This window comes from Zosterops lateralis (genome assembly GCF_965231275.1).
Source record: "Zosterops lateralis genome assembly, chromosome: 4".
In the NCBI taxonomy this organism is placed as follows: domain Eukaryota; kingdom Metazoa; phylum Chordata; class Aves; order Passeriformes; family Zosteropidae; genus Zosterops; species Zosterops lateralis.
The window spans coordinates 59,343,455-59,366,558 of NC_139765.1; the positions used below are offsets into that span (position 1 = coordinate 59,343,455).

At 39.9% G+C, this 23,104-nt stretch overlaps 1 protein-coding gene across 1 annotated transcript in view; it reads right to left on the reverse strand.

Moving 5' to 3' along the window:
• ABCD2 (ATP binding cassette subfamily D member 2) overlaps positions 1–22,351 on the reverse strand; it is a gene marked incomplete at its 5' end in the record, with an annotated part of 41,884 nt that extends 19,533 nt beyond the window's left edge. Inside the window, 6 exons of the mRNA XM_083859837.1 lie at positions 7,767–7,912; positions 9,333–9,427; positions 12,501–12,669; positions 15,507–15,628; positions 19,942–20,122; positions 21,440–22,351. Coding sequence (XP_083715963.1) covers positions 7,767–7,912; positions 9,333–9,427; positions 12,501–12,669; positions 15,507–15,628; positions 19,942–20,122; positions 21,440–22,351 — 1,625 coding nt within the window. The remainder of the gene's footprint in view (positions 1–7,766; positions 7,913–9,332; positions 9,428–12,500; positions 12,670–15,506; positions 15,629–19,941; positions 20,123–21,439) is intronic.
• Between the last annotated feature and the right edge of the window lie 753 nt (positions 22,352–23,104).

Consider the following 23,104-nt stretch of genomic DNA (forward strand, 5'->3'; position numbering starts at 1 on the left):
CCTTGGAGCTGGGACACAGTTCTGGAGTTTTGGAACACCAGGGCAGGGAAACGGCAAAGCCTAAAGACCATGGGAAGAACTACTATCTTCTCTTCAAAAAGGAGGCATTGGCTATGTCTACTACCTGGATTTTTAAAAGCAGAGGGCACCACAATGGAGTTTCTGATTGAAAAGTATAGTAAGAAGGAGGAGAAAGGCCTTATTCCGAGCAAAGTTGATACCAGTTGTTATCGGAGCTTTCAGCTGTCCTTCCCTTACAAAAGCCAGGATCCTTTTAGTCTCTTCATATCAAGCTTTTTATGTCAGGCAGATTTCCTAGTTTATGATTCCCAGTGCTTCCCGTTGTTATGTAACCAAATTATTTCTCATTACTTGATATGCATAAGGCATTTGAAGCGTGCTTTATGATGCTCCTAGGTAAAATATTATTGAAATAGTAAACAGTTGCCATTCTGTTCATCTATCGAAGATCCTTTGTTGCACAGTTGCAGGGCAGGTGCATTAAGCTGGACGTAACTGCTCAAGCTGGATGGAGTAATGGGAGCTTAGTGCAGAAACTAGGTCATGCAAATGCAACCACCAGATTACTCCCTAACACGCAACTTTGTCTGTACCACTGCTAAGCTACACAGAGTTCTCAGTTAACCTCTAGATGAATTTGTTCCCCTGGCACTGCTGTCAAAACTGAATTTTAAAGGAAAAAGAAGTTGCGGATACCCCGTTTCCCTAAATGTTCAAGGCCAGGCTGGACAGGCCTGGTCTAGTGGAAGGTGCCCTGCCCATGGCAGGGGTTGGAACAGGATGGTCTTAAAGGCCTCTTTGAACCCAAGGCATGCTATAATTCTGTGAGCTGCTTGTGTCAGCAAAATCAACCTAACACAGATTAAACAGATTGTCATTGTTTTGCAGGATAGATCCTATTAACCCAGCCATGTATTCAGTTCTTACAATCTATTAATGGCTTTGTAATTATAAAATGTTTGTCAAACTTAACCTGACTATGTACCTAAAATAAAGTTCAAAGCTTATTTTTCTTAGCTTTTAAATGGAGTTTCATAAACAGTTTGGCACATACATAGATGACTGGAATAGAAGTTGAGTATATATAAACACATCTCAATTCCTCACCCACATCTGGTCCTCTTGGTATCTCCCATAGCCACAGCTTGCTCCAGATATGCCCCAGTCTGAAGGCACTGAAGGACCAAAACCCAGAGAATGCTGAAGTCCTTCACAAATATCAGTTTAACAGTAGCCCTTAAGTGTTGGATTTATGTAAATACATTTAAAACCTAAGGTAAACCCCAATGCAACAAATTGACTATATACTTCAGCCTGGAATTCATGCAACACTTTCCTTAAATATCCAGAAAATACCTGTAAACTGTGCTTTAATCAGCTGAGTCCTGTGTCTGGGCAGTAGAGAATACCCCTGTCATGGCTTGAGGGAGAATAGCAGCTAATCCACAAAACCATTTTCCAACTCTGACTATCACTGTTGTTGACTTTTGTACACAGCATCCTACCAAGAGGTACTGCCATTACTTGTGAGCAGTCAGCACATAGGCCTAATAATAAATATTCAAACTTTACATCTCTGAGTGAGCCTTCAGTGGCAATGGAGAGGTTTCACAGAGATCTTGGCAGGCAAAGCTTCAGCCAACCTACAGGGCAGCAAGGCAAGAACTTTTCTCTTCTAGATGAGGCAAGATGGAACTTCCATCAATCACGAAGGGTAAGTGCCAGCATTTCTATAGGAATGCCAAAGAGATGAAATGGAAGAAGCTGTGCCCTGTCCAAGGGGAGGGCCTGACAGCCCTCTCAGATGCCGAGCCACAGTTTCTAACAAACAGCAGAACTGAGGTAAGCTGTCTGGAACTGATTAATCTCAAAAGAGGAAAAATAAGATATAAGGCAGCAGGCAATCTTTAAAGCATATCTATATCAGAGTAGTATGCAAACTCTAGCACACAGTATGAAGTGTGCTGTGTTATGGTTTTTGTTAAAGCTTGTCTACTAAAGACCTTTTTCTCATCTGTCAGATAAGTGGTGAACTTTGGAAATAAACACATTGAAAAGGAGCATCATGAACTTGATAGCAGCAAGTCCAAAAGACAGATCCAGTGTGCCAGGGAGCAGGTATCTGTACAGCATGACATGAACTGATGGCAAAGTATCGAAGGAACAAGTCGATGTAGTGATGCACTATCAGCAAAATGCTGAAGGGCAATGACAATCTCTGGTGCAGCGTTGGCATGTGCAGAGTACAGCCCAACTTCACCTGACTCAACTAAAAACATCATAGTTAAAAACAGGGCAGTATTAGCTGACAACAAATTAGGATGTGCAAAATACAACACAGGACACACACATCTGAGCCAATCTAAATGAGATGAGGCAACAGAACTCAAATGGGCATATTTACACAGCACTTCAGCCAGGCTACTTCTCCAGCAGACCACACTCTAACTAGAAAGTAGTCTGATACAGAAGAACCACATAGATACATACTCCATTTGCACAAACTTCCATATGTCATATAGGGTATCTGAAAGTGAAACACAGCAATTTTGCAAGATTAAATTGTTTACATGATAGAGAACTATTTCAGTTTTCAGGAGAGTGGGCACTACTAATGACTTTGTGTATAAAACATTTGAGTTACACTGTAATCTTCAAATTTTCACGTGTTTATAATGTAAAAATTACTTTTATTTTATTATTTATATTACTTAAAACTGAAACATTCTTGCTTCATTCATCCACACAATGAATATCCTTGGACTACCTGAGGCAAATCACATGAGAGGTTTGGATTAGTCAATAGAACTAAGGAGAGGAAAAGTATCTCTGTGGTTGATGTAATTTTGTTTTGTATCCAAGGATATTTTTAGAATACAGAAGGGAAAATGCCAGACAGGAAAAGACTAATAAATGAACCCCAAATAAAATAGCAGTAATAGAGCAGATGTATGCCAAACAGCTTAGGAGGGCCAGATAAACATTTAAACTAACTTCTATTCCATAATGTCCTAGCATTATTAAGAAGACAGCAAGATCTAGGTATATAAGTTTTAAATGACAAAGAATGAACAACATTTGATACTAGCTTATCTTTGGTTGCTTCCCTTTTAGCATTTGATAACCCTGGTATTGAAAGAAAGTTTAGAGATCTACTTGAATGAGCAACAGCAAGAGAGAGAGGGTGGGTAAGTCTTTTACTAGAATGGCACACAGAATAAAAAAGAAACTATGCAAGCTACTGGAGAAACACACCTCTCACAAAAATACCCAAATTATAGTAAAAGAAAGCTGGAGAGAAAGAACAGTGACAATGGATGAGGAGAAAAAAGTACAGTATATTACTCCAGGCTCTATGGGAATCAGTCCTAAAGAAAGACAGAGAAAATGCTGATGGGCATTTTAGATATATGCTGTGCTAGGAAGACTTGAGAGTCATGACCAAAGGTTATGGAACTAAGAGAGACTGCATGAGACATTCCTCCACGCAAATAGGACAATATGACACAGCAGCCAGAAAATTATTAACAATTTATATCAATAACCCAGTGGTAATTAGAGCTTTACTGCAACTTACAGCGCAGAGATGTTAAGGAATATTCCCATGCTGTTGTCAAGGTAACCTGCAAGTATGTAGGTGTGCAATTTTGATGGCATTTATATCAAACTAAGGAAATGAGAGCCAACATGTGCAGAATCTGTTTCCTTACAACTGAAAAAGCCAAGACTTTTAGTTGGAGAGCAAGAAAAACTGGAATAAATGCTAGGAGGAACTGCATGCTAGAGCTCTCTAATTCCATGAAGATGGAGTCTCCTCCCAAGTATAAGACCAACAGAGTAGAAACAGCACAGTCTAGAGAAATACTACTACCTACAACCTACTTTCAGACAGGTTGTGAAAGTGAAGTGCTTCAGACACATCTCATGTCATTCTCTATAACTTCCTGAAAGGTGGATGTACTCAGGTGGGGGTTGGTCTCTTTCTCCAGGCAGCAACAGAACGAGTGAACACAGTCTTAAGCTGCACCAAGGGAAATATAGGTTGGATACTGAGAAAAAGTTTTTGCAGAAAGGGTGATAAAGTTTTGGAATGGTCTGCCTGGGGAGGTGGTGGAGTCACCACCCCTGGATGTGTTTAGAAAAAGACTGGATGTGGCACTTGGTGCCATGGTTTAGTTGATGTGTTACACCACAGGTTGGACTTGACGATCTTAAAGGTCTCTTCCAACCCCGTGATATAACACCATTCTCTATGTGGTAAATCTTCAGCATCAGTACTCATGTTACCCACTGCATACTTTTTAAAATTATTTATTATTCAAAATTATGTTTCTGGATTCTGATTTGAACCATGATTTCTTACCAACCAGAGTGCCACAAGTGTTTTTCATTCATGCTACATTCTTGGCCAATCAATTCAAAGAAGAATGCAAAGAGGTGGTTAACACAAATGAATTTTACTTTGCAAAAGAGGGACAGAGGGAAGTAGAAGAAGGGGTAAGAACATCCACTCTGCCAGTTACTGAGTTGTCAATGAGATGTGACAGCTTGTTGAGGTGTGACCAGTTCCTAGCACTGAAACAACAAGCTGCTTCAGGCCCCAAATGATGCTGGACTCCTTAAAAGCTCTTCAAGCCTCCATCTCTTCTGCCCACTCTCCTCTTGGACAGGCCTATCAGGGACAGTGGCAGAGTCCCTGAAATTCCTGAGCTTTTCTCACCCTGCCCCCAAAAGGGCAGTTTGTCCCATCAGCATCCACCAGAATTGTGACTGATTATAGATAAATTCTGCAAGGCCTAGTCCTATATAGTCCTAGTCCTATAAGGGGAGAAAAAAAACCCCTCACAATGATTCACAGCAAAGCATTAAAAAAGCAGTAAAATTATGCTAAGTAATCCAAAAAGACAGGGATTCTTAAGACTGTTTCAAAGCCTACAAACCACTACGTAATGCTAACTACAAAGGGCCTGCAGTGTGGATGAAATTTGGAGTATACAATGACCTAATTAATATTTTAATAAATAGTTTTGTATGTAGCTTTTGAACTTGATAAAGACACATGATTTCCCACACATTTCTGGAATACTACGCCAGAACATTAAAAAACAGAAACGAAAAAAAATAATCTTTTCAGCGAGCTCCTATTTACTGTTGAGTATTCTGTTACTTAGTAGTCACTGTATTCTACCATTCATGTCTGCAGACAATGTTTCCCACACTTCATTCAAAACGGGCTGATGCAGAATTAAACTCAGCTACAAGAATGCAGATACTTTAATGGTAACTGTGTCCACTAATGGAAAGCCATCTGCTATGTCTTAGAGCAGAAATGCAATGTATATACATAAACACAGGGATGTCATCCTAAACTTGCTGCTCTGATGAACATCCACCAATTCAAGAGCTTTCTGCTGTGCCACAGAAACAAAACAAACAAAACAAACAACCCTATCAAACAAAAGAGTGAGGTAGGCTGATACCAGGTTGATCCTACCACCTCCCAGACCCTGTCAGTCTGAAATATTTTCCAGAACATTTTCCAGATTGACAGGAACAATTTTCCCTAAAGTTATGATGAAATACAAACATGATGAAATGAAGGCAGGGTAACCTACTCTTCAGTCTAGAACTCACAGAATTATGCCTAACAAAAATAAACAAACAGAAGGTAATCCTGATGAAAGAGCAATCTGCACAGGGTTAATACGCAAAATTAACCTGAATCAGCAGGACCTTACAAAACAAACCTCTTTAATTTGGGAATTTCAGTACAGTTTACAAACCAATACAAAAATTCTAAATGTATACTGGAGCCAGGGACAGCAAAAAATCCCAAGTGAATGTGTGATTTATTTAGGCCACAAATAAAAGAACTGTTAAAACACTCACAGGTAGATTACAGGAAAAAAAAAAAAAAAAAAAAAAAAAAAAAAAAAAAAAAAGCCTGGACCATGTAAGGCAATCCACACAAAAGCCCTAAAACTCCAGCAGATCTGTTGCAAATCTTGTGTCAAAATGTACAAACTTCAATGTAAAACTGGATGCCCTTCAAATAATTCTTAGTATCTCAGATATTCATCGAAGACTTTATGCCCAAAGAACAAATATATTGGGCAAAAGAGCAATTTGCAATTTGCCCAATGTATTTGGGTGTACAAAACGCACTCTGACACAACTGAATTGTCCTCCAGAGTAGACTTCAGAATCTTCAGCCACACTCAAGCGGTAGCACTTTTGCAGAAGAGCCCTCTCTGTCACTCACGGTTGCCCCATTTACCCAGGCACTGCTTTGTCCCTTGGGAAGAGAAGCACAGAGCTCAGGAAGAGCCACAGAGCTGAGCTAAGGCAGTGTCCCTTGGATGCTGCAAGGACATCCCAGCAGGACCCTTCCTGTTGGGGATCCTACTAGGATGGACTGCATATGCCAATTCCCACACGGCCTTGGTCACAGAGGGCTGCAGAGGTTGGGTGAAATCTGACTAAAACTGTTTGAAATGTTTCCTAGAAGAGGTCTGCTGGACAAACTCTTCCAGCACTGCAAAGTCAGGGGAAGGAGCTAACAAAGAACCATGCTTATGGAAATGAAAACCCAGCAGATGTGATGCAATCCCCCAAACCAGCACCTTGGCAAATCCACCTGAATGCAAGGTCAGTCTGTTTGCTTTCACAGAATAAAGGGAACGTAAGTTAAGGGAAAGGGCTGAAAGCAAGCCAGCCACAGATATTGATATGAGTAGGGCTGGGATCACATAGAGGAAGGAAGTGGCTGAAACTCAAGATTTTCTTCAAGAAAAAATCCAGATCAGCTTTTGTTCTAAACCAGTTTTAAGAATGTTCTGCACAATGGGTATTCTGAAATAATGTTTTGAAAAACATTTAATAAAGCATTTTGCTCCAAACTCCTGAATAAAAGTCTTGACTGAATTAGAAAATGACAATGGCTAGCAATAAATTATACAGATATTTGAAAAAACCATAGAGCAGTGTTCTTTGCTATCTTCACCTGCAGAAAGGAAAAACTACTGATCAGTCCAGCAGATTCCATTCATCTCAATATCTTGTACTTTTTAAACAAGGCTAAAAACTGTTATCATGAATACTTCTTTTGCTCATGGGAAGAAATGTACTACAGGAAGCAAAGATTCAGTGTTTGACTTTGCTTTTGCAAAACAGAGGTCTCTAAGGAGATATTCTAGAACAAATTGCATAAGAGTACGTACTGAGAGTCCAACAGCATGTCAGAGTACAAAGAAAGCACAACAAAGCCAAGCTTCCATTAGTGAAATGAGCACATAGTATTAAAAAGGCAATCTGCAGATGCTGTTGGATTGGATTGTGGCCTTGCAGTGTGAAAGTTAAGTTTTGGTTACTTAGATACTTAAGAACCAAACCACTCTCACTGGTTTGGATCCTTCATTTTAAAAGAAATCAGATTTGAGATATACTAGGTCTATTTCAAATTTCCTTCAGACTCCAGTCCATTCCCATCATCCCAATTTTCCAGGACTTTAGCCATCTGAAGAACACAGTCTCCAACACAAGTGTATGTGAGCCCTTTCCAATGACTAATGATGTTGCATCACCAATGAGAAAAGATCTCTTTTAAAAAACACACTTCACAACACCTGAGGTTGTGCTTACCACCTTTTAACTTCAATGTACACATCACAGATTAGAAATATGAGAAAGAAGGGTCAAAATTCATGTAATCAGATGAGAGGCATCACGTTCAGCAAGACACATACCTTTGTGGTATATAAAACATGTGTTGTGGAGGAGGCTTGTAGAGAACTCCTTCATACACAGGCCATAGACCACTTAAAATTCTGAAGAGTGAACTCTTTCCACAGCCATTGGGTCCAGTGATTAAAAGATTCATCCCCTCCTCGACCTGCAAAGGGGATGAAAATGCAAAGATGCTACTTACTACACAGTGTATGTGCCACAAGAGAGTCTAAGACCCCTAAGAGGGGTTATATAAAATTATCAACCAATTTCATTGATTAGCTGCAAGTATTCATGCAACCATTCCAGAAACAGTGGCATTAGATAAAATATGTGGGCTGAGATAATGAAAATAATTTTTATTATATCTGAGGATCTCTATAAAGTAATGTTTACAGTAGTATATAGTAGTAATATTTATAGTAATATATTCTATTATCATATACACATAATTTAATATGTAATATGATTATATTACAACAATCAATACATCACAGTCATAATCAATTGTTCTAATGCAGATTAGGTCCAATGGTGTTAACAGTGTTTCAAGCAGTATTGTGCCCATCTGTGATATTAACTGCAGGTATGAGAGCCCAATCAAGTGATTTGGAAAATTAATTTCACATTGCCATTTCCCACTTAATTACCTATGTTAATTTGGCTGTGATGCCAAGTGATTTTTTTTCTCATTTGCCTATTACCCTGCATATATATGAGTGTATATTTATGCATAATCACAATGTCATTATCTATGTTTTACAGAAATATATTGACTTCTGTATCTTCTTTGCTTCTGTCTCTTGAGACAAATAAATAAATAGAAATGTCTGCTTGATCATAAGGTTGTAATTTTACAATTCTAAAATTCCTATGCTGATGTTGTTGCAAATTTTGCCATAGCTAGGACCCTTTCCTCCTGGTTCCTAATTCAGAGGAAAAGAAACATCCTGCTTTAGCTAAATTAAAGATCTACTTTTAGAATTGTTAAATTTATTTCTGACAGCTTCAACTCTTTTTAAAAAGAACAATATCTGCACTGGAACATCAGATCAGAATTCATATGGGAGTAATTCAGTAAAGGTCACTCATTAAAATTGTGAGCAGGTACCAAGTGGTGTCTGGAATAGGTTTTTTAAAAAAATACAAGTTTCTACTGAGTACATGCTCCTCAGCTGGACTGGTGAACTGTGCTGTCAACTATTAGTCAGCACTGCTCTTTGTGGTGATCAAGAAGAACTACTGGTTTGATTTTTTTCACTGTTGCTGTGGCCTCAGGCTTTAAAAGGAGCCTTTGTGAGTAAAGCATCCCAATTTGATTGAAATTAACTTAGGACTCCCATATACACCTTTGAAAATCTCAGGTCAGTTTGTCACCTGGCAACAGCAACAGAAATCCTCCCTTTTCTTTCTCTGAGCAGGACAAATGACATATGTCTGCCTCTATTGAGCTACTATGCCTACCTTTCTGGACTTCCCCTTTTATCCATATGCTCCTCCAAGTACTTAACATAAGGTATATGAATTCTGTGCTGTTTATGTTAATGTGATGGCAACAATCAGAAGATTCTTGCATATCATCTTACTTTGAAGTTTAGTCTGGAAACCACCACATCGCCATTCGGAGTAATTATAGGAACATTTTCACAAATAATTCCTTGATCAACATCAATTACCTTCCCTAGAAAGAAAAAAAACCCAAAAATTAGAGTTTGTGACACTCTCCATTAAGCAATCACTTGTGACAGCCTCTGTGCACAACTGAGTATATTTTCAAGTAAGGACTGGTGTTTCAAACAGCTCTTTTTTGTGCTCCAGGTTCCCCTAGTGGAAAATCTGGATAATTAATCCTAGTCCAAAAGACACTGTTAACAGTAGCCAAGAATGTGCAACAAAACCTAAATTTGATCCTAAACACAACACACAGTATGCATCATAAATATGTCATGCACTGTAACAATGTGTTCATTCATATTCTACTTGTATCTTCTGTATTCCGATTTAAAGAGCCGTTTAATACCAAGCAATAAAAAGTTCAGGAACAGCCTTAGCCACAGGCAAACCAGTTAGCCTTCTTTTGAGGATTTAATTAGGAATCACTACCAGCTCTGAAAGTCAGAGCACCTTTCAGTCTCCTCCAGCAACGAGAGCAAAGGAGAAAACATTTAATGGCTTGCTTCCATCTCTTTTTGATGCCAGAGACTGTAAACGTGTCTTGTAAATATTTGCAGAAACTCATATAACATTCCAGTCAGGTAGATACACTTGGCATTTGGATTTCTGGCAAATTAAATATACAATCTCTATTGGACATCTGGATACTCTGCAATACAAGGACTTTGATATTAACTGTCCTGGAAAGAGTAGAAGAATGAAACTAACTTCTCAGTCACCTGTTAATGGTCTTGTCTAACAGAACCCAACCAGCTGGATTCCTAGAAAAATATTAGAAATTACCTTTATAGACAAGATGCAAAGGAAAGATATTTCTCTTTGTATTAGAAACCTGTTTATTTATAACTTAAACTAATCTGAACAAAGAAAAATGTAACTAAGTTAGTTAGTTAGTTATAGAAGGCTCTGGTAGCATTTCCTTCACTAAAGTTTAATCTTACATTTTTCATTTAGAGGCTCTTTGTTCAATTGCTTTAAACATTGACAAACTATAAAAACCTGGCCAGAAATTTTTATGCCATTATCAGCCCAAATGTGCTTTTTTCATAAAATAAATTTTACTTAAAACAGCATGAGATTATGGGGAAATAAGTGTTTTTCTGTTAAAAAGATATTACTTTGACACAGCGGAGACATTGTAGTTAAAATAAAACAATGATAAAATATATTCAGCTAGTAAGAATTAAGTGAATTTAATTCTCATTTCCTAATCCTAACGTCACAGCATTTGACTGCAACTTTAGCATGCTTTTAAAGTATATTTATGTGTAATAAGAAATACAATTTGACAGTATTTGTATAAGACGTACAAAATTCTATTTAATTTTTAAAATTTTGAATTATTAAATACACTATAAGGCAATATTATTATCTATAAAATATTATTATCATTTTCATATTTTCACACTCCTACTGACAACAGTAAATGCAAGGCACAAAACAGACATTGCTTAGTTACAAAGACTTATACTGGATGATTCAAAAGGAAGTAAGTATTATATGTTCAAAGAGCCATTGGGGAAGCTGAATATTAAGATTTTTCTTCTCTAACAATGCAGACACATCCAGGCAGATGTGAACAAGTGTATTTTATCCACACACAATCCATTCTTCAGGGATTTCTGAAGTATTGAGACCGAAAGAAAGGAGGAAAACCAGTATTACAATAGCACTTGTCATAAAAAATGTGGAGCCTGTGGCCTAGATTCATCTGGCCTAAATTCCTCTTAAATCTTTGTGCACAATGCTTGGTCTTGGCTAGCTGCCTCTGAGAGCTACAACTACACAAGAGCAAGTGCTAGTCACCATGGCTTAGGAGGAATTCAGACTGGATGAAAAGCGACTGTAGTGGAATGAAACCCTGAGAAAAGGTTGCAGAGAAAAGAGGAGTGGAGTTTAGATATAAAGGGAACATGAGGAACACACTTGTCTAAACTGTATTTGGTTTTGGTTTTAAACACATTATCTAAAAAGAGCCCCCAAATTCCTTTGTTGCTCCAGGAACTACAAACCTTTTCTAATGTACATGACAAAACGCAACAGTTATAAAATGCTATTTCCTTTAACATCAGCCAAGTATTACCAAGATCTACAAGAATAAGGCATCAGCTATTTCCATACCTATCCACCATGCTGCATCATACTTTGTTATGATGAACCTTGTCAGAGTACCTTTGAGAAATAGGAGCTGAAGGGCAGCACTGTTGAAATTGCTGCAAGAAGTTATTTCACAAAGAGCCCTTTGGGGCCTATAAATTTACTGAGGCTTAACTTTTCAAATGCTAAAGGAAGAGAATGAGGCTTTTCAACACCACAGAGGGCAGCAGCAGAAATGGTATGCTTGGAAAATGAGGAAAAAACCATTGCAAAAGCTGCCTTTGAGTACATCAGAGAGAAGCTGAATGCAAGAGGCAGAGAGTTGGCACATAATGGAGCACAGTAAGAAATGGATGTACACAAAAAATGTTCCAGGGAAGGTGGAGACAGAAAGACAGTGACATCAGAAAGACATAAGATAGGGTTAGGAGGGAAAAAGTAAATATTGATCAGATCGTTTGGGAGGTGAGGAGAAGGGAAGAATTGTCATTTTCAGCTGAAGATTCCCACTATGTTATGAAAAAATATGCATAGGCTGATCTTTAATCATGGAAAACATAGTATTTTTGGGAAAAAGTACTGAACCAATCTGTCTTTTTCCTCCCACCTCAAACAAAATAATGGGATAGTTGAAGATGAAAACGTCTCAGCTTTCTGAAAAAAATGAACGGTCTGAGGAAAACAGGTATGGTCAATGCAAGAATACTAACATAACCATCATATATAATAGTACAGTTAAAATGCCTTTTCATTGAAAGTTTTTAGAGAAAACATTTGAGCCATTTTGTGTATTAGAAAAGCACACCATAAGGACAGAGTTAGAAGGTAGTAGGGGGTTAAAAGGAAAGGCAACAGGGTCTCTGGGGCATTAAGGCTGAGAGGCTGATTAGTTACAGAAGAAAATCCTCTGTTCACCTCCTGTCCCACTGCTCCATGCCTCCCCAGCCACCCCTGGGAAATTCATACAAATAAGAATTAATTACCTTTGATTTCTAAAGGCCCATCAATGTGTAACTCTGCTTTATCTTCAATCCTGCCGTTGTTTACAGACCCTTGAATAACAGTAGTTCTTTTGTAGATGCCTCTCTTCACCTCATCAAAGACTGAAAACATGTTGTAGACACGGGCAGTGTAGCCTGCTAGCTCAGTGACCTGAGAAACAACAAACACCTCATTTCAGTTATACTTTACAAATTCTACAAATTAAATGTTTGGCCAAATATCGACATGAGCAACAATGTTGATCAACACCTATCAATTTTGATTCCTTGAAATTCTGTGCTAATCCATATGCCACCTGTAGCTCCTACCAATCAGCTGAAAGGACAGTTGAGTTAAGCCCACATAACCTATGATAACCCAAATAAATGAAGAGGTTGTAGAGACTGCTCATTTCTGTAGTCTTCAATGAACAGAGAACACTTACTAATATATCTGAAAACAAAGAGGCTGGTACACAAGAAAAAACAAAATCTCTGCATTTTCCAGCAAAAACAGAAGTCCACAGAAGTGAGAAAAAAAAATGGCATCTGTAATTACTTATGTTTACTTGCTTGTATTTCTGAAAACTCTCGCGGGAGAAGTGTGCTTTTCTGTGTAAAAGGGGCAGCACCAGGGCATCCTACCCTAAAATACAGTACAAACCAAAAATGAGTCTTCTATCAGCTACATGCTAAATCTGACACCTTGGAATAGAACTGGGCATTTTTAAGATGGTGAGGTCTCTTAAAAGGCTTTCTCTTTTCTTTTTTTTTTTTTTTGTTTGTTTGTTTGTTTATTTGGCACAATTTTCACCTACTGAAGACAGAAACAACAGATCTCTGGACTTGTAATTTCATTTTCAAGAGCTATTTAAGTGTTTCCAAAGAACTGCCTCCATCTGCTGGTAGTAAAGAATTAAGCCAAGGCCTTTTATTTTCAATGTATGATTAGATGGTTTTAAAAGGTTACATTTTTATACAAAATGCAGAGAGGACAAGAATAGCAACAAAATTAGATCAAGATTATAAAATCCTTGGCTTGCTGTGGTTAAATACTTATATCCCATGACTGAGTTCACCCACTATGGTGTATGTAATTCCAAGATTATATGAAATAATTGGAAATAATTCCATAATTCTTCTGTAAGTTTCACTATTTGTGCCAGACTCAGAAGTGAGCACCAGTTCTGGCCACATGGCCATCATTTCACCAGAGGATGATGGAGAGAATCCTGCATGCGATAAATGAAACTCCTATGCCCCAGGAGAACCATAATATGCAGTAAGCTTCCACACCATGACTGCAGAAACTCACTTTATGCAAACACTAAATACTACCACCTAAACTACTGACTAAGAAAAGTTGAGCCTACCTCATCTACACAGTGAATTACACTGACTTGAAGGAGGCTGCCTTGGTGGAAGAGGTGGGCAAGAACTGGAACTGCGCAACCACTTGACATGGGTTGAAGTACACTGTCCTTTGGAAACTGCCTGAATCACAAAATGGGAATGACAATGTAACTGAAGTACTGCAGTGTCTCTTGAAGAGAAGTGTAAACGTAAAATTAAGATGGAAATTCACAGAACTGCTCCTTGGTCTCATGCTGTTTGGATTAGTATGTCCATGTTATAGACTGAGTGAGTTTGTTCAGTTCGTCCTCTACTGTTTTGTGCCTACTTTTTTGCCAAAAAATAAAACCACAGTTTTTCTAAGTCCTCATTACATTATATACTCATTAGATACTTTAAGTCCTCATTACATTATATGTATATTATATAAATTACTTAATTGCTGAAAACAAAACAGATATTACATGAGTGTATAACAGGTTATCTGGCAATATCTTGAGAGCAGAGATAAGCAGGGGAACAGCTAGAAGAGGTCAAAAATCACAACCCAATAGAAGAACTCCTGAAAACAGCACAGACTCTGGCTTTGTCAAAGTCTGTATCTGAAGGTGCCAAACTACCCCTCCTCTGACAATTTACAAAGCTGTAGCTGTTATGGCTGGATTCCAAACAACAGAATCCACAGTCTTTGATTAGCTGCCTAGCTGATGTGTCCCTCCTCACACTGCACTGGGAAAAGGGGTTCCCACCAAAGGAATGAGCAAACCAATTAAAATATGAAGAACAAACATTCAGAAGGAAATGTTGAGATTAACAGCACTGCCTCACTTTTCTTTGGCTTAACAGCTGGCATTTAAAGAAATCCACAAGAGAGACAACAGATCAAAGCCCAGCTCTACTGGAATTTGGGTAAGGACCTGAAACATCTCTGACCTACTAGATGAACATTCTGTACTTCTACACTATTTGTACTCTGAAGGTGAACTTTTTCCTGCTAAAATGTCTTGGTTTTGAAAAATTACTTACAATTTAACAGGTTCACAAGATACTAAAAACAGCCTTACAGTTAAAGTGGCCCAGAAATAAGTATTCAATTCTCCTTGTTTTTCATACAGAAAAGGGTTTCCCCCTGAGGTGGAGATACCCCATTTCTGGAAACATTCAAGTTCAGGTTGGATGGGACTCTGTGCAATCCAATAATAGTCGAAGATGTTCCTGCTCATGGTGAGGGGGTTGGACTAGAAGATCTTTTAAGACTCTTACAATTAAACTATTATATGCTTTTATGACAATTCCAACAGAAGAGTCCCAGTATACTGAAGACAGACAGCCCAAATTCAGCTCTGTGCTCCAAACAGAAGAGGAATTTGAACCTTTATCAGTGACATTCCAGGAACTTCTATTGCTCTCAGACGACACCTGAACACAAGTATTAAAAATGACATCTACACATTGCACCATACAGGCAACTGTGCACTTTAGACTCTTTGTCAACTTAACCCTAAAGATCAAATCACTGTTTCAAACATCTCCATGGATGCAGTTGCAATAGAATTTGCCTTTAAAAACTGCACTACTTTTTTTATATATTTTATTAAATATAAATATTTTTTCTTTTATTCCTCTTCCGTTTCATGCATGCAGAATATACAGTACCTCTTTGTATGAAGACATAATCCTTTCAATAGCATCTGCTCCAGAGATCAGCAAATTTCGTGATGTAGTAAAAGCTTCTGTTCTTTCACTAACCATTGCCTGTTTCTGGCCATCTTCCAACTCTGAATGTAAAAAAAAAAAGTTTTGTTAAAATATTCTGCTGAAAAATATCTCTATATACTAAATTATTATTGCAATGTGAACTATTACAGAGCAGTTTTTTTTCTTTTTTTAAGAAGAAGTTAACTCTGTAAAGACAACCTTTCAAAAAGAACTTCTGAATGTAACATAGCTTGGTCAAAAAGAATAAGTGGGAGCATATGGAATTCACCTTGTTAGGGAAAACATTCAATTATTTTATCTACATAGATCATTATCCTTTTAATATATCATCATACAACATAAATTTTTCAAAATACGAAAAAAGTGAAACCTAAGCAATGATCTCAAACATATTTTTAACATGATTTTTAAACATTTTTGCAACTACTAATTTTCAGCCCTACTTATTTACTGACTTCATGTAGAAGGAAGCATTCACATTTGTGTCAATCTGGCAACATGATTATATTTCTGTAAGAAAGCAATAAACTCTTTTGGTATCAAAGGCATGGTTACAGTAGGATAACTCTTCTTCACAATGAAGTTTCTCTCTTCATCTGACCTCAGAACAAAGTTGTGAGGCTTTATTTATGACACTGCATTCTATTAACAAGAATACTCTTGCTCCAAAGAAAGGACTTGTCTCATATCAGCAGCATTAGGCAAAGAGAAAACAGCAGCAGAACCTATCAAAGATATGTGGGAAGTATATTTACATATCTACATATACCATCTTGCTACCATGGATCCCACAGATTCAACTTGCAAGGTTTGCTTCCTGAAGGAAACAAGATTTAAAAAGAAGTGGCTGACTATTTTGAGGCTAAATGTTGTTTCAGTGTTTATAACTGCAACTACAAATCACTGGTGGAGTAAACCAGTGGTGTAATAAACCACTCTTAAAGATTTTCCACATAAAAGATTTGCAATGAAAGATCCAAAGGGTCTTCTGCATCATATAGCTTTATATGTATCTCCATATACTGCTTAAATCTTTTGCAGAATGGGATCTGAATATTATTTTTTTCTGAAAGTTTGTAAAGACTTTTTTAAAGTTTCTTTTTTAAACTAAGCTGATGCTAGGAATCATGCTAGGCAGGGTAAAAGGTGAGTCCACTGTGGCAACTCCTGTACTAGCAGTTGTTACTAATATACGTTTCCACAGTGCTCATGATCAAGAAAATCTAGGAGGAATTCCTTGCAGGTAATGCAACCATAAATTTCATGGGCTAAGTCAAGCGATGCTAGAGAAGAGCAAACAGCATTTTCTTACTCTCACTTCCCTGACAGATCAGATTATAGAAATCTGTGTCTGAGAATCTACAGGCAGTACCAAAGCCAGATGTATCTTTCTGTGTTTATTAATTAAATCTAAATGTTATTCTGTTTTTGTTTACACATCCAAAAAGTTCCTACATTCCTACATAAGTAGGTCACTGAAATACACTGGAATAATTATTCAATATATAATTATTTAATGATATAATAATATATTAATTAGTTATATACTAATTCTTTAACTATTGTTTAATTATTATTACAGTGAAATACACTGGAATAATTATTTAATATAATAATTATTACACTGATTTAATTATTTCATTGTATTTCACTGAAATATAGCAAAATAATTAATGAAAAACTTTTTAAAAATGCTACATCGTAACTCTTTATATATATGTGTGTATATATACACAGAATATCTATCTTACCTTTCTTGCTTTTAATTATGATGTTTTTTCAGTTCTACATGAGCACACTGTCAACTAGTTGTATGCAATCTTGCTGAGATACGAGAGACATGCATTTAAAAAAACTACAGAAAAGCTCCTTCAAAGGAGAGATTACAAAATTCTTACTGATGTAGCTCTTACTTTTAAAAGTTATTTCCATTTCAAGATGAATACATTTAGTGAATAGGGAGAATTCAGTTATTCATTAATAAAAGAGGATTTGAAATTTGTTTACCTCTGACAACCAATTTTTGCTGATCTTGTTGGGATTATAGCACATGCAGCCTATGCTATGTAGAACTACCACAATTAAATCATCCAGGAATCAGGTATGGTTTATCTACATTGACTCAGCATTCCTCCTTAATGTAAATGCAGTATTTACTGATGGCTGCTTCCAGCACCCAGGCCAGCTCATCTAGCAAGAGCTTAAGGATCTCTACAAACCACTGTATCAGTCAGTTTAGGGGTATTAAAAACATTCAAATTATATAGAATTCATGAGCATTTCATAGCCCCAAAAGACAAGCTCTTCTATTATATAACCCACCAAAATATTTTTTCTTGAACTTTTTGTCCAAAACGTTTTTCACATGGCTGTCTTCCTGTGTTTCAAAGTGTCACATTTTAACAGACTGTCTCTGCTTCATACAGAAACGAACGTTTCCATTTTCCCCTTCATTTATTTAATTGATAGCCAAACTTATTTTATAAACAAAATAAATGTTCACTGTGTCTAGAGAAATCAAAGTCTTGCTTCAAAAAATAATTACTCTCCACAAACTGAGACATAGCATTTAGAATGTGAATGATTTCATACAAAAAGATTGAGATATGCTATCAAACAGAAATCTTGTCTTTGCCCCCTAAATTTTTCATTGAACTATATAACAATATTTTTAAATTTCAGTCAGAAATATCACTGTCAAAGAAGATTCTTTTTTCTTATTACTGAGGATATTTTTTTTTATTTTTTCTTTCTCCTCCCTGAAGAAGTGTACAAAATCTATGGCTTTCCACCTGTAGTTTCAAGTCTGGCCATGGTACTAGTCTTGTACATATCCCTGACTCTTTTGATTCATCCTAAAGTGATAAATTGACTACCTCTTCCCTCAGATGTGAACAAACTTATGTGTGATCTGCTGAGGCAAAAAGCACTGTTTTCTCAAGCAGGTCAATGGTAATTTCAGATGTGCTTGATTCTTTGAATACCTGCAATACCTCAAACTGATCTTGACAGTGCTGCCAGTATTGTTTGTGAACCAGCACTATGGTACGCCCCAGGACTCAATAATAAACTCCATGTTTTCATAGTTTATGTTGCTGGTAGCAAATATAATTCTGCTTCACAACATGAGCGGCTGCTGCATCTTTGTTTTATCCCACATTTGAAATGTATTTAACAAAGAACAAATATGAGTAATAGGAATGTTATTTGGTTTAGCATGAATATGAGTCCTTTTTTATTCATGCTCTAATACCAAGGAGGTATTTACAACATGTGGTTAAATGCTCCTTTTCTTAACTGTACCCATTCCCATCTCAACAGAAAGGCTCTTATCACTTGTTCTGTTGTGCTGATAACCTTCACTGTGAGGTGAAATGCCTTTGTACAGCCTCTTCAGTTTGGAACCAGACATGCTGATATTTCAGGATGCCAGCCAGGGTGCTGGTGTAGTGCCCTCCTAAGCCACGTGATGGGCAGCAGCCCAGGAGCTGAGCACCCAGCTGTGCACCAGCACAACTTTTCAGCAAGACAGCTAAACCACGTGGGCTCACAGCAAGCTCCAAGCTCGTCCACTTGGACAGTCCTGATTTGGAATACAACTTCCAGGAAAGAAACAGAACTACCGCACAGAAAATAATTCATTCATTCCAAACTCAAAGTACACAATTTAGAACTGATCCTTCTGAAGACTTTGTAGGATTCATGTTATAGGAATCCTAAGAAATATTTGTGCATAAGGAAGCTGTTAAACCAAATTAACGGTTCTCCTTAATACCTTTTTTTTGCTCTTTCTCTCTCTTTTTTTTTTTTTTTTGTTTTAATAACATATACAGTAACAACACTATTTGAGTCTCACTTCACTAAGAAAGTTGTGATAGGGTGTCAAAAATTATACCATCCTAGCCTGGAATCTGAGTTTTACCTTCTCTCATGCCCCTGGCAGTTAGGGAAAATCAGCGGTTTCCAACAGGTCAATAATAAGAGAAAAATTGCCTATAATTACCTGTCATTACACTATGGTTTATGGAAGGAGAAGATAAGCACTCTAGGAAAGTTCATAGTATCACTTTGCAAAAGGAGATACTGTGAAAATCAGCCTGCCATTCCAACAGTGACTAGTGAAAAAGAAGACTGCAATAATTATTACAATCTCGTGCGATACAAGGATCCTCTGACTTTATATTATCACACACTCCAAGTTGGATCATTTGCTCAGCTGACTTGCTATGCTTGCAAGTTATACCTAAGGCACAGATGTTGTAAGAAAGTCTATGAAAAATAAACCAGTGTGAACAGCACTCAAGGGAACTATGGTCTTTTGAGGACATGACTTTAAAGAAACATTTAAAAATGAGGTAAAAAATGGTATTACCGCCATCTGCAAATCCTGTTGCAGTGATGATGGGCACAGCAACCATGATCATACCACAGCTACTCCAGACATACTTCATCAGGAACTGCTCTATCATGATGTACCACAAACGTTTGGACAAAATGAGATTCATTTGATCTGTCAAATCCTTGTAGCTTTTTTGCAGTTGTTTCAATTCTACCTACAGTTAAAATAATAAATTAATTTATACAATGAAACAAAGATGCACATGCAGTACAAGATACGTTCACAAGTGTACATGAAATAATCAAGTAGCCAGAGTTGTCACTTCTGAATCACATACGCTCACTGTGCTGCAGTCTCACAGCAAATGTTCACAGCTTTATGGAAGTGAGTGGATCTGGTTCTTATTTACACCACTGTCCCTCGACAGAACACTGCCAAGTTTTCAACTCTTTTAAGATCTCTAATACATACAAGAACAACATAGCAGTCACAACAGTTGATTCTATCAAAGTAAGTTTGATTTCACATCCCTTTAATAAAGCTGCAGCTGTAGAGTTTCACAGCAACTGAAAATTATATTGGAAAGCATCTGGGGATCAATTATCTTCAGTGACCTGAAGTTGCAGTTGATTCCTGAAATGTTGCTTGTCTTTGCAAGCAGTCTGGGGAAAGAGAGAATTATCCCAGGAGGTTTAACAAGTCAAAGACAGCTGCAAATCAATACAGTATGTATTCAGTTCAAGCCCATATATGTGGGAACTGAGAAAATGTTTCATTTAGCTGCACTTAAAACATTACAGGCAGCTTTTGAGAATGATTGTGTCTACAAAAATAAACCGTTAATGTTATATAATCATTGCTTGAACTGAGAGAGTAATACTTCAGCCTGGTTTCCAGCTTTCACTTTCACCTTGCATGACAAAACTTTTTTTTCCCAATTGTGTTTGAAAGGTACTACAGCCAAAATTCACTTCTAATAAAAACATGAGGAGTCCCTTAATAAGGTGGCTTTAAAACAAGCTACTAGTTTATGTAACTGTGATTGCAGAAGTACTGTACTTATGCTATTTTAAGACTGGTGACTACATCTTTGCTTGGCTATGTGAAAGAGTGTCAGAGGTTGTAGTGTGCTCTGAGCCATCACAGTGTTTCCCCCTAAACTTTCTCGTGTGCCGTGGTTGCTATTTCTGCTGAATTAAATATGATGGTTCATACTCACGGTTGAAAAAAAAAGTCTAGGAAAGTTAGTAAAAACAGACTGGGTGGGGGAAAAACTGTAACGTAGATTAGTTTTCTAGATAAGATTCATCTCCAAAACCAGAACACTGCCGGAGTTCAAGGGAACTGTGATCTGCTCCCCCCGGACACTCCTTGTGCGACGGCATTTCCTAAGAAATGGGAAGTGCCAAGCTGTAAACAAGTTTAGATGTCAGAGGGACCCAAAGTGCTCCAGAAGAGCATAAGGGGAAGCATGGGTCCACTCTGGCACTGCAGGAGCGACCCCAGCGCCTCCAGTTTCTCTCCTCCTTACCTTGTGCCCTCGGTAGAAGGCAATCTCTTCCACGTTGGCGATGATGCGCGAATGTATAAAGCGCAGGTAGCCCTTCTTGTGAGCCTCCTCGGCCACCAGTTTGCCGAACCGGGGCGAGCAGGCCTTGAGCACGCGGGCCGTGGCGTAGACGACGAGCCCGGCCAGGAGCGTGGGGCCCATGGGGTTGGCGCCCCGCGACCGCGCCGTGCGGATCAGCGTGTACGAGGTGAGCACCACATCCAGGATGGGCTTGGTCAGGTTGGAATAGAGATGCGCCACGGACTGCGAGAACATCATGATGTCCTCGGTGAGGGACTGGTCGGGGTTGGCCAGCCGCCCGTCCATGCTGATCACTTTGTAGTAAGTCTGGTTGGCGAAGTAGGTGCGGTAGGCGCGGTCCACCAGGCGCGTGCGGAAGGCCAGGGCCAGCTTGCACTCCAGGTACCGGATGGTGCTGTTCACGAAGGTGGCCGGGATTGCGATCATCAGCCACTTGATTAACTTGAAGACAAAGCTCCTGGGCTTTTTCTCCACAATGCTCTTCACGATTTTTCCATCGAGGGCGGCCACATAGATGGAGAGGAAGGTCCTGGATACCAGAGCAAAGGAGTGGAGGCAGAGCAAGCCCAGCTCGGCACTAACCAGCTTCGGGAAGAACAGTTTGCGGAGTTCCAGCAGCTGCCTGAAGAATTCCGCGTCCACGGCCGGGGAGGCTCTGCCCGGGCCGCCGCTGAGGTGCGAGACCGCCCGGCCCCGCTCGTCTCTGCCGCCCGCCCGCCTCACTCGCCCGCGGATGATGGGGTAGAGGATTCTGAGCCCGTACGCGGCGGCCAGCAGGCACGCAGCCCTTTTCGCGGCGCCCGCCCTGCTCCACTGCACCCTCCGTGCCGCCGCCTGCAGCATGTGGGCCATCCTGCCCCGGGCAGCGCCACCCGCCGCTCTAGCGCCGGTGCCTCATGCCCGCCGGGAAGGCCGGTCCCGCCGGCTCCTCATCGGGGCGCTGGGCCCGCCCCGCGGCCGGCCGCCCTGCCGTGACAGATGCCGAGTGAGCGCTGCCTCCCCGGGGTGACGGTGCCTTCAAAGCGCGGCGCGTTGCACAACCGAGCCCCGCGCGGCGCGCCCGCCCCGCCGACCACCATTGGCTGCGCCGCGCGGGGCGGCACCGGCTCCGCCACCGGCTCCGGCAGCGGCCCGGCCCCGCTCCGCCACAACCGCTATCGCTCGGGGCAAGGCCGCGGCGGTGGCAGCGGCGGCACCGGGTCCCCGGCGCTCGGCTCCGGGCTCACGGCGGGTCCCCCGGCGCTCGGCTCCGGCCGCACCGTTGATCCCCCGGCGCTCGGCGGGTCCGCGGAGCTCGGCCCTGCGGCGCGCCCCCGGCTGCGGCCGGCCCTTTCCTTCCGCCTGCCCTCGGAGCAGGCTCCGCCCCCGGCCCCGGCCCCGGCCCCGCCAGCGGCGCGGGGGGAGCGGGCGGGGGGCGGCGGGGCCGGGGAGAGCTCGGGGCTCCCGGCGGGATGGGCAGCGGGTCACCCCCGGCGCTCCCCGAGCCTCCCCGGGGCGGGAGGGCTGTATAACCCCGGCGGGGGCTCCCCGGTGCGGGAGGGGCGCGGCACAGCCGGGCCGGTGGCCTCGGGCGGCCCCGGGTCGGAAATCGGCCGGGCGGCCGCG